Below are 12721 nucleotides of genomic sequence, written 5' to 3'. Positions count from 1 at the left end.
TTTGTGAATATTGAACCAGCCCTGTAACCCAGGAATGAATCCCACTTGATCATGATGGATAATTCTTTTTATATGCTGTTGAATTCAATTTGGTAGTATCTTGTTGAGTATTTTTGCATCTGTATTCATTAAGGATATTGGTCTGTAGTTCTCTTTGTTGGCTGGGTCTCTGTCTGGTTTGGGTATCAAGGTGATTCTGGCTTCATAGAATGAGTTTGGAAGATTTCCTTCCATTTCTATTTTTTGGAATAGTTTGAGAAGAATGGGTATTAGCTCTGCTTTAAATGTCTGGTAGAATTCCACTGGGAAGCCGTCTAGCCTTGTGCTCTTAATTCGTTGGGAGATATTTGATAACAGATTCTATTTCTTCACTGGTTATCGGTCTATTCATGCTTTCTATCTCTTCCCGTTTGAATTTTGGCAGTGGATATGCATTTAGGAATTTGTCCATTTCTTCTAGGTTGTCCAGTTTGTAGGCATATAAATTTTCATAGTAATCTCTGATGATTGCTTGTATTTCTAAGGGATTAGTTGTGATAGATCTTTTTTCGTTTATGATTTTGTCTATCTGGGTGCTCTCTCTTTTCGTTCTGAGGAGCCTGGCTAGAGGTTGATCAATTTTGTTTATTTTTTCAAAGAACCAACTCTTGGTTTCATTGATCTGCTCGACTGTTTTTTTTGGCTTCTATATTGTTTATTTCTGCCCTGATCTTTATTATGTTTTTTCTTCTGCTGGGTTTGGGGTGCTCTTGCTGCTTCCCTTCTAGTTCCATTAGGTGCTCTGTTAGATTTTGAATTTGCACTTTTTCTAGTTTGTTGAGATTGGCCTGGATTGCAATATACTTTCCTCTTAGGCTTGCCTTTGCTGCATCCCAGAGATTTTGGATTGTTGTATTTTCATTTTTGTTGGTTTCCATATATTTTTTAATTTCTTCTCTAATTGCCTGATTAACACAATCATTCTTTAGTAGGGTGGTTTTTAACCTCCACATTTTTGGAGGTTTTCCAGACTTTTTCCTGTGGTTCATTTCAAGTTTCATAGCATTGTGATCTGAGAGTGTGGATGATATGATCTCCATTCGTTTATACTTATGGAGGGGGTGCTTTATGCCCCAGTTTGCAGTCTATCTTGGAGAAGTGCCATGTGTACTCGAAAAGAAGGTGTATTTCCTAACTTCAGTATGCAGAGTTCTAAATATATCTATCAATTCCATATGTTCCAATGTGTCATTCAGGTCCATTGCTTCTTTAGTGATTTTTCTGTCAGGTTGATCTAACCATTGCTGTCAGTGGAGTATTAAAGTTCCCTGCAATTAGCACATTCTTGTCAATAAGATTGTTTATGTCTGTGATTAATTGTTTCATGTATTTGGGCACTCCCAAATTTGGTGCATCAATATTTATAATTGTTAGCTCTTCCTGATGGAGAGACCCTGTAATTATTATGTAATGTCCTTATTCATCTCTTGTTACTGCCTTTACTTTAAAGTCCAGTTTGTCTGATATAAGTATGGCTACTTCAGCTTTCTTTTGGCGTCTAGTTGCATGATAGATATTTCTCCATCCCTTTACTTTCAACCTGAAGGTATTTTCAGGTCAAAAATGAGTCTCTTGTAGACAGCAAATAGAAGGATTTTTTTTTTTTATCCATTCTGCTACCCTGTGTCATTTGGTTGGAGCATTCAGTCCATTTACACTCAGTGGTATTATTGGAAAATGTGGGTTTAGAGTCATTGTGTTCTCCCTAGAATTCATGTTTATACTGATGTCTCTGGCACCTTGTATTCTTTGCAACATTTCCCTCATAGAGTCCCTCTTAGGATTTCCTGTAGGGTTGGTTTGGTGGTCATGAATTCTCTCAATTTTTGTTTATTTGGGAACATTCTTATATCTCCTTCTATTTTGAATGACAGGCTTACTGGATAAAGTATTCTTGGCTGCATGTTTTTTCTGTTCATCACATTGAGATTTCTTGCCATTCCTTCCTGGCCTGCCAATTTCATTAGATAGGTCTGTAACCACTCTGATAGGTTTCCCTTTGTATGTGAGGGCCCTTTTCTCCCTAGTTGCTTTCAGAATTCTCTCTTTATCTTTATATTTTGCCAGTTTCTCTATGATATGTTGTGTGGAATGTCAATTGAAATTATGTCTTATGGGGGTTCTTTGTGTCTCTTGAATTTGAATGTCTATTTCTTTTCCCAGATTTGGGAAATTCTCAGTTATAATTTGGTCTAGTATCCAATCAGGAACTTTCTCTCTGTCTTCCTCTTCAGGAATTCTTATGATATGGATGTTGTTCCGTTTGATTGTATCACGCAGGTCTTGAAGTCTCCTTTCCTGCTCTGGGATCAATTTCTCTTTTTTCAGCTTCCTCTTTTGCTATAACTATATTTTCTAATTCACCTATTCTTCTCTCTGCCTCATCAATCCTTGAGGTGGCTGCCTCCGTTTTGTCACTCACCTCATTTATAGCCTTTTTAAATTCATCACGACCATTTTCAAAGTGCCTAGTCATTGTCTCAGTTGCTTCTTTGATCCTTTTCTCAACCCCAGTGATTATTTTTGTGACAAGTTTTTTAAATTCTTGATCTGGTATGTTGTCTAGATCTGCCTTGAGCACATTTGTGTCTGTGACTTCTTCCTGGAGGTTCTTCAGGGGAGAGTTCCTTCATTTTGTCATCATTTTTGCTAGTTTTCTGTCTCTTGTCAGCTTTTAAAAAGCCCGTTGAGCACTGTGCACCTGTTAATATTGCTCTGTTAAAGAAGGCTTATTGACTGTCCAGGGCCTGTCGTTTCAGGAAATATTCTTTTAATGGTGTCTCTCAGTTTCTCTTGTTGTGCCTTTGAATATTTTATTTCTCTACTCAGCTATATTTGGGGCTCACCGATGTGCACACTTTGGCTTGTTTCTTGGTGTAGCCCTAAGAAGGAAAACAGACAGACAAACACAGAGGGAACAGTAACACACAAACGCACAGACAAATCAAACAAACAAACAAATTAAAAGGGGGAAAGGAAAGAAACAAAATGGAAAGGAAAGAGATGAAAAGAAGAGAAGAACAAAAATAATAAAAAGGATCAGAAACAACAAAGGACAATGGACAGTCTAAAAGTTTATGACCAGTTGAGGGGAGAGATAAGGAGGAGACACAAAGGCATATATCTGGATTGCAAGAAAGAAAAAAAAGGAGGGAGAAAAGAGAAAGGAAAATAAGGAGTAAAATTTTTTAAAAATGTAAGCAAAAAAGGTAATAATAATAAAAAGTAAGTACAAAAAAGAAAAAAAAAGAAAGGAAAAGGAAGAAAAAAAAAAAAAAAGAAGCAGCAGCTCCCCCTTGCAGATAGGCGTGGTTTGGTATGGTAGGTCTCTGGGTGGCTGCTCTCAGAGGCTCCGCCTTGGTGGCTGCATAGAGTAAAATGGTGGCACTCCACGCTCTGCTGGAACTAGGCACGGTAGTCCACTCTAATGAGTCCGATCTCCTTGTGCTGCAGCTGAGCCACATTGTGTTTTCCAGGCCCGCCTTGGTTCACAATCCTAGTCCATGCACTTTTATGCTACCACAGATGAGATGTACTTGTTTTGGTGGCTGTCTTCTTAGGGAGAGGGATCAGTTTCTTTTGGCTCAGGCTGGGATTTCGGCTGCTGCTGCCTGAGGCGAGGTGCGCAGCAGGAGGTGAAGTACATGCCCTCACAGACACCGCTGGGGACTCCCAGCCCCCAGTCTGGATAGCAATCCCGATCATGTTGGCGCCAGCTGGGATTCGCGCTGCTGCTGCTTGAGGCACCAGGCACTGCCAGAAATGAGCTGCGAGCTCCTGCAGCCAAAGCGCCAACCCCGGCCTCCACCTCCTCCAACTCCCTGCTGGGATCACATTGGCGTGGGGGCTATTTTTTCCCTGTTGACACCGGGGATTCGGGGTTCGCGGGGCCAATGCTGGAGGCAAGATGCGCCATGGAAATGAGCTGCGTGCTCCTGCTCCCGTAGCTGAGGTCGAAGTGAGCGCCCCTGGGTCAGCCGCTGACTCCCCGCCGGGATGGCACAGGGCAGGAAGCTGTTCTTTCCCTTGTGCCACCCAGGTTCAGGATTCGCGCTGCCCAGCAGTTATGTATGGAGTGAGAGTTTCTCTCTCTGAGCACAGTTAAACTTTCTTTATCTCTTCCCCAGAGACAGTACTATGAGCATGTTCAGTTTCTCTGTCTCTTCCCTTTGTCTCTTGGGCTCCACGTGCGCTTGCCCTGTGTTGGGCTGGGGCTCCCACCTCCCCTGCCCATCTCAGGCTGGCCCGTTTCCCAATCTCCCCAGTTCGCACTCACTCACTCAGGTATCTTTGAGGTTGTCTCTTTCTGGAGTCCGTATTTTCTCCTTCTGCTCTTGCAGATGGGAGTAATGTCCTTCTCAGTTCAATCGATCGGGCAGGCAAAGTTTACAGAGCTTCCTCTCCGCCATCTTGGCTCCTCCCCTATTGCTATCTTAAAAATCCATGAATGTGGGATACCTTTCCATTTATTTATATCTTCTTTAATTTATTTCAAGGATATTTTGTACTTTTCAATGTAAAAGTCTTATACTTCTTTTGCAAAATTTATTCTCAAGTGTTTTACTTATTTGATGTTATTGTAAGAGAAATTATTTTCTTGATTCTATTCTTGGATTGGTCATTGCTAGCATACAGAAATATAATTGATTTTTGTATATTTATTGTATTTGTTTTATATCTTGCTACCACACTGAACTCATTTGTTAGTTTAAGTAGTTTTTTTGTGGATTTCTCAGGAATTTCTATGTACAAGATGATATCTTTTGCAAATAGAGATAATTTTTTCTCTTTTCAATCTCATTGTCTTTATTTATTTTTCTTGCCTGATTGTCCCAGTTGGAACTGCCATTACACTGTTGAATATAAGTGGAAAAAACGTCAAACTTGTCCTGCTCTGATCTTAAGGGAAAAACAATCAGCCTTTCAACATTAAACATGATGTTACCTGTGTGTTTTCATAGATACAATTATCAGATTGAGGAAATTCCCTTTCATTCTAAGTTTTTTGAATGTCTCAACATAAAAAAGTATTTGATTATGTCTAACAATCATCTCAATAAATACTTTTTTCCAAAAAAAAGAAGCCCGTTATTCTATTAGTATTGTTATTATATTAACTGATTTTCAGCTGTTAAAACAACCTTGCATTCCTAGGATAAATCCCACTTAGTGTTGGTATATAGTCCTTAGTATACTTTGTATAGTTTGCTGTTGTTTTGCTAGTGTTTGGATGAGGATTTAGGGGCTGATATATGTAAGGGATAGTGGTCTGTAGTTATCTTTGGTATCTTTGGTTCTCATATGATGGTAATAGTAGCCTTGATGAATCAGTTGGGCAGTGTCCCTTCATCTTACATTTTTTGGAAGAATTTCTGTCGGGTTTATATAAATTTTGTAAACATTTGGTAAAACCTACTAGTGAAATTATTTGGGTCTAGGCTTTATTTCACAGGAAAATTGAAAATTGCTAATTTAATCTGTTTACTCATTATAGGTCTATTTTAATTTTCTGTTACTTCTGAATAAATTTTGGAAATTTATGTCTTTCTGGGAATTTGTCTATTTCACCAAGGTTATCTAATTTGTGGGCTTACAGTTATGAATAGTATTCTCTAAAATATTTTTATATCCCTAGGTTGGTAGTGATGTCTCCTCTTTCATCACTGATTTTATTCATTTGAGTCTTTCTTTTTCTTGGTTAATGTTCTTAGTTTTGTAAATTTTCTTGAAATTTTAAAAGAATAACTGGGTTTTGTTGATTTTCTCTATTTTTAAGAATTTTCTATTTCATTTATTCCAACTTAAATCTTCTCATTTCTTTCCTGCTGTTTGTTGGATTTAGTTTACTCTTCTTTTTCTAGTGTAGTTATTGATGTAAGGTCTTTCTTCTTTCACAATACGCACTTACAGCTATGGATTTCCCTGTAAGCACTATTTTAACTGCATCCCAAAAGTTTTTAAATTCTGTTTTTGTTATCATTCATCTCAAAGTATTTTGGAATAATCAGTGTAATTTCTTCTTTGACCCATTTAAGAGTATATTGTTTTCCAAACTTCTAAATTTTTCATCTGTTATTAATTTCCTTAAACATTTATTCATTTTTGAGAGGCAGAGAGAGATAGAGCATGAATGGGGGAGGGACAGAGAGAGGAGACACAGAAACTGAAGCAGGCTCCAGGCTCTGAGCTGTCAAAACCCCAACACAGGGCTTGAACTCACAGACTGCAAGATCATGACCTGAGCTGAAGTTGGACACTTAACAGATTGAGCCATCCAGGTGCCCCTCATCTGTTATTATTTTTAATGTAATTAGAATTTGTGATCAGACAACACACTTTGTATTATTTTAGCCTTTTAAATTTACTGAAGCTTAATTTATGGCCTAACGTATGATATATCTTGGAGAATATTCCATGTGTTCTTGATAAGACTATGAATTTTGCTGTAATTAGGTGGAATGTTACATAAATAATTCTTAGATTTAGTTAATTTTTGGTTTTTTTCAAGTCTTCAATTTACTTTTTGATCTGCATACTTGTTCTACCTATTATTGAAAATGGTCTACTGTTATTGATGCAGTATCTATTCCTCCCTTTAAAAAAATTATTTATTTTGAGAGAGAGAGAGAACAAGGGAAGAGCAGAGAGAAGGAGAGAGAGAATCCTAAGTAGGGTTCATGCTTAGCATAGAGCCCTATGCAGGGTTCAATCTCATGACTGCAAGATCATGACCTGAATGGATACTGAGTTAGATGCTTACCTGAATGAGCCACCCAGGCACCCTTCTATTCCTCCCTTTGATTTCTCAGCTTTTGTTTTGTGCATTGGGAGACTTCATTGTCACATGCATATATATTTATAATTATCTATCATTTTGATTTATTAACAGTTTTATCACCATAAAATGTCATTCCTTATCTAAGTAACAATTTTTCTTAAAATCAATTATATTTAGTATATGTATTATCAGTCCTCCTCTCTTCTGGTTATTGTTTGTACAGTATATCTTTTCACATCCCTTGACTTTCAACCCATTTGTGTATTTGAATTTAAAGTGTATCTTTTGGGGGGGGTGCAAAAAGTTGATTTTATTAAAGCATGGGGAAAGGACCATTGGGCAGGAAGAGCTGCACTGAGGTTGTGAACAGTGACTGATTATATACTATGGAGCTGGAGGAGGTAAAGACAAAAGGGAGGCCTCCAAAATGATTTTCATATGCTAATGAGGGCTCATAAGAAACCAGAGGCTTTGCTATTGTCAAGCTAACTTGTTTTCCTCTAGTAAGATATTAACATTAAGACAATGGGGAGTTCCTGGAGAAATGTTATACTCTGAATTTGCCTCAAGTATTTTTCGATGGGCTCCAGGCTATAAGGGAATTTAATTTTACTTACCATTTCCTTCTTGCCTTTGTTCCCTAAATCCCTGTAGAGTGAAGGGTGATGGGGCTCTAGGAAACTGAGCCTACAGGCTTCTGGAGATTAGGCTACTGATAAGATTGCCTTTTTCTTGTAAATTATTAAGACAGTTGTAAACCTGCATCACTATGATCTCCATCAGTTAACTGTTTGTTTTCCTCTTTCCTTTGTTCTTGGGCAGCCAGGGGTGCCTGAGCAATGTCACATATATCTTATTCTGGGGGAGTAGTTATTGTTAGTTTGTGCTTTGCTATCAGCTTGCCTTATGCTCCCTTATCATATCCCCTCTAAAATGTAAAGTGTATCTCTTCTAGATAGCATGTAGTTGAATAATGGTTTTTTTTAATTCATTCTGTAAGTGTGTTTGGAGTTTTCAATCTATTCACATTTAATGTAATACTTAAAAGATATTTATACTTGCTATTTTACTATGTGCTTTCTATGTGTCTTATAAACTTTTTTCTTTTATTCTTTCATAAAGGCCCTTTTGTGTTAAATATGTTAGTACACCTTTTTAAAAATTATTTTTTCACATTTATTCATTTTTTGAGAGAGAGACACAGCATGAACAGGGGAGGGGCAGAAAAAGAGGGAGACACAGAATCCATTGCAGGGTGCAAGCTCTGAGCTGTCAGCACAAAGCCTAATGTGTGACTTGAACCTGTGAACTGTGAGATCATGACCTGAGCTGAAGTCAAATATCAACCAACTAAGCCACCCAGGCTCCCCTTTAGTGCACCTGTTTAATTACCTTATTGTTTATTTTACTAGATTTTTTTTTGTTATTTTCTTGGTGGATGCCCTGGAGATTACAATAAATAACTTAAACAATAAATAACTTAACCAATTAATACCAACTTAATTAAAAGTATTGTGCTATTATTGTTATACTAATGCATCTTTATACATTATAAACCCCCAAACACAGTTTTGTCATAGGACAAGTGACAGTCCTATGTTCTCTGATTCTTACAGACCTTGAGCAGTAGAAAAGCTCTCATTATTGTGGTTTCTGCAACTAGTTCTGACAACCATACCTAATCCCAGGGATCGTTAAGTTAGGGAAATCTAGCCCATCATCTAACAGGTGCTTACCAGATTTCCATGGTTGCAGTGTGTCCAATATGATGAAAGGCACATTGGGAATCACAGAGAAAGTCTAAGATGCAAGACAGATAATGCAGCTCTGAAGACAAGAGTAGGTCACAACACAATTCTGGAGTAACCAGACATGGAGTATAAATACCAGTTCAAGAAAAGAGAATGAAGAACTTGGTGTGGGTGTAAATATAAAGGGAAGACTCTACAGAGGAAGAGATCCAAAAAATGGGTAGAAACTAAAGAGATAGAGGAAAGAGTAGAAGGAAGAGGGGGTGAGGGGTGAGTGGATGGCATATAGAGAAAACAAAAGGAGTACAGAGATAGGGAAATAGACATTCAAGTCTGATAGGAAGGACGTTGCCAGTGGTTTTGTCACATATACCTCATCCCATGGAGCCGTTGCATGCAGCCCCAGCTTTGGTTTCCCTGTCCTGGAGCCACTCCCAAAAGCTAACTATGTCCTATGTCTGTTTAACTCTCTACAGCTCCCCTTCACTGAAGGCCTCTACCACTTTTACCACAATGGCCTTGCAAAGGCGAAGAGAAGACGCAGTCTACAACACAAGCAGCAGCTGGAGAGAGACCCCAGGGTGAGTTTCCCTGGACACCTGCTTTCCAAGCTCTGTGGCCACACCTGAGCCCACTGAGGGAATGTATACAGGGGTGTGCTGGGAATGTTGAAGTAGAGACACTCAAGTATTATGATAGGCAAAATGGATCTTTGACAGAGTGGTACGGGGGAATCTCCACTTCTCTACGTTGTTCATGATAAGTAAATATTTTATAGGCTGTGGAGCAGGTGAGGAATAAACAGGGACACCACCCCTTTACTGGCTAACTTCTCCTGCATTATTGTGTTTGGAGTTCTGGTTTTTCTGGGAACTTGTTTTGGCCTGTAATGGATGGGAAGAAACAAGGTTGTTTAATGAGTTGTTTTATGAAGGTTTCTTCTGGTGAGTCCACATGCTTTGAAGATTGCCCCATACTGGGCATGGAGAAATGAATGGGCTAGCAAGTGGCTGACTCGTAGTAGGCAACAGGCTTCTCAGTATCCATGCAAGTTGCAGCCTTTTTCTTCATATTTTCTCACACACATCTAATTTACCACAATGCCTCAATGGTGCTAATGACCGCCATTTTTAACTTAGAACCTTTCCCTTTTGCTTGGAATCCAAATCTCATTCCCTACTCCACCTGGAAGCTTAAATTCAACTTCCTGATAGTCAGACTTATTACTTTAGCTGCAAAGCAGCTCCATTTCCAGAATAGGAGTTTTGGTTATTCCTGAATCCTCCATCAAATCCCTTCTGCCAACCCCCTATACTTATAGACTTATTCAACTGAGTAAGATAAATTATTATCTTAATAATTAATAACATGTTATTATCTTATTAACTAAGGAAAATTAATATTCCAGGCAAGTTGTTTCTGTACACTGATAGCTGTACAAGCTCTTCTCCAGAACTCTTGGGGGAAAGTGGATAATAAAGTGGGTCAGACATTTGAGTTAGAGATTTACACATGAGATTCTTTTTGAAATTGATGGAATCTGGAAACTCATTCTTGTGGACTTTTCATGTGAACATTTGACTGGGTTTAATTTGGGCTTTAATTAGGAATGCAGATGAAACAGACTCTCCAACAGACCACCAACTGACAGGCCATAGGCAATTTTCCTTTAACTCCTCAACCCAGGGGATCCCCCATTCCCTGGAGTGGAATTCTGCTCAAGAAGCCACTTTATCTGTTTTCACAGTAAGACCCAAGTTCCCTGCTGCCATCTCATGACAGGCATTCTTAGAGGGTCTGTTACAGAAGCTGGCACCATTATCTAAGGGAAAGGCTCATTTTTTCTGTGTCATAACAGCATTGGCCTTCGCTGTACCAATTCAGAGCTTGAGGACTACCTCAGGGAGCCTCCACACAGAAATCTTGTATGTTTCACCTATGGATCCAGAGTGGATACCAGTAGACAAAGACCATTCTCGTGCACTGTGACATTGGTTTTCCCAACACTTCCTCTCTGTCCCATGATCTTACCCTTTATGATCCATTGTTTTCCTTTTATTTACATATTTGCTTCAATGTCCCATTGGGTTCTCCTCTTCCATGATTAAAGATGTTGCCGCAATGCCTTCCAGTGAGAAAAACATAAATGAAATTGGGACAGAAAGAAAGAGATGCTTGGGAAAGAGAATTGTGAACAGTGAAACTAAGGAGCCATTGTTTGGGTCTGAGAAACTCCTCGGGCTCATTAGGTTAAGATTTTCTTATACTTGGCTTGAAATGATCTTTGAAATGCTTATTCTTGAAATTTAGAGTGATGTTTCCAAAAGAGAAGAAAATAAAATAGATTCAGTAGTAAGGAAGGGAATCATGCGCTAGTGATTCTAATCATATGTTTTTATCTTCAAAATATTGTTTTAACCAAACGGGGCATCCATTCCCCCTTCACTGCCCCCTATAAGGATCCTGGTAGCCATCTGCCTCTACCTGGTGGGACAGCCATCTGCCCTGCCCATGATCAGTAGAAGATAATGGGGACAAAAAGAATTATACATCTCCTGTATCTTTTCTCTGTCCTCTCATCAAAGGTAAATGTTAAGACTGTTGGCAATAATGAAGTCACTCTAGGAAATGAAAAAAGTATAAAATCTCTTAATTCTTTAGGAAAAAAACTACTAGTGAAGACTGCCTCATTTCAAAATATTAGATTAAACCCTGAGTCTTTCCTGCATGATGTTCTTGTGGTTATCTAATTTTGGCCTCGGCTGATTGCAAACTATGGGGGTGACTATTTTTTATTCCAGTATAATGAACATGCAGTGTTACATTATTTTCAGGTGTACAATATAGTGATTCAGCAATTCTATACATTACTCAGTGTTTATCACAGTAAGTGTGCTCTTAATCCCCATCACCTATTTCACCAATTCCCATCTCCCCAACCTCCCCACTGGTAAATGCCAGTTTGTTCTCTATAGTTAAGAGAGAACTGTTTGTTTGTTTGGTTTGGTTTGTCTTTTTTTTTCTCTGTTTATTTGTTTATTAAATTCCACATATGAGTAAAATTTTATGATCCTTACCTTTCTTTGACTGGCTTATTTAACTTAACATGATACTCTAGATCCAACCAAGTTGTTGCAAATGACAATATTTCATTCTTTTTATGGCTGAGTAGTGTTCCATTGTGTGTGTGTGTGTGTGTGTGTGTGTGTATACATCTTCTTTATTCATTCATCTATCAATGAACACTTGGACTACCTCCATAATTTTACTGTTGTAAGTAATGCTACAATAAATAGAGGGATGCATATATCTCTTCAAATTAATGTTTTCTTTCATGTTCTTTGGACAAATACTCAGCCGTGGAATTCTTGGATCATAGGATAATTCTTTTTTAATTTTTTGAGGAATCTCCACACCGTTTTCCACAGTGGCTGCACAAGTTTGAATTCCCACCGAAAGTGCATGAAGTTTCCTTTTTCTCCTCATCCTCACTGGAGGGGGTACTATTCTTAAACAGAAAGCATTGACTATGACCACTACAAGAGTAGCAATATAAGGATCTTCCCTATGGGTTTACAGATCTTAAACAAAAGGGTAAAAATGCCGAAGAGCAAGTTATTTTATCATTCTCTGAAACATGTTATCTCCTAGACCTGCATCATGTTTGCAGTTCCAGTTTCCTTCTTCCTCCTGACTCCACATTTCTTCCTGTCTTTTCTCACTCCCTGTCCTGCAGCTGGGGAAGGAGGATGCAAAACCCAAGAAACAAAGCATATAAGAGCCGGAGGGTTTGAGCAGTTACAGGCTTTCAGGGCTGAATCCACTAGGTAGCTTTTTAGTAATAGAAACTATTAAGATGTGTTATCAACCCATTAAATAAAGGAAAATGTAGATGACAGTTTGCCCTCACTTAGCAAATACTTTCTGTGTTTAAGAAAAATGAAAGAAAGACTGGAAAAGGATCATATGTGCTTTTTGTCCAGGCCAATAAAGTGCTACTTTCAATATGTTCATATTCATTCACTGAATGGCAGGAGAACAGCTAGGAAGATAAGATTCTGATGCAGATTATTTTAAAGGTGTTCTCTTGCCTTTCCACCTCTTTCTGCTAAATGAATTAACAGAGTTACATTGTGTGTCAACTACACTCAAA

At 38.4% G+C, this 12721-nt stretch overlaps 1 protein-coding gene across 3 annotated transcripts in view; it reads left to right on the top strand.

Moving 5' to 3' along the window:
• Positions 1–12721, top strand: part of PCSK2 (proprotein convertase subtilisin/kexin type 2) — a 289537-nt gene that overhangs the window by 38295 nt on the left and 238521 nt on the right. For all 3 annotated transcript variants that reach the window (XM_029917598.1, XM_029917597.1, XM_029917596.1), the window contains exon 2: positions 9045–9149. In XM_029917598.1, coding sequence (XP_029773458.1) covers positions 9045–9149 — 105 coding nt within the window. The remainder of the gene's footprint in view (positions 1–9044; positions 9150–12721) is intronic.

This window comes from Suricata suricatta, chromosome 12 (assembly GCF_006229205.1).
Source record: "Suricata suricatta isolate VVHF042 chromosome 12, meerkat_22Aug2017_6uvM2_HiC, whole genome shotgun sequence".
NCBI lineage: Eukaryota > Metazoa > Chordata > Mammalia > Carnivora > Herpestidae > Suricata > Suricata suricatta.
This window is presented reverse-complemented; position numbering and strand designations above follow the sequence as displayed.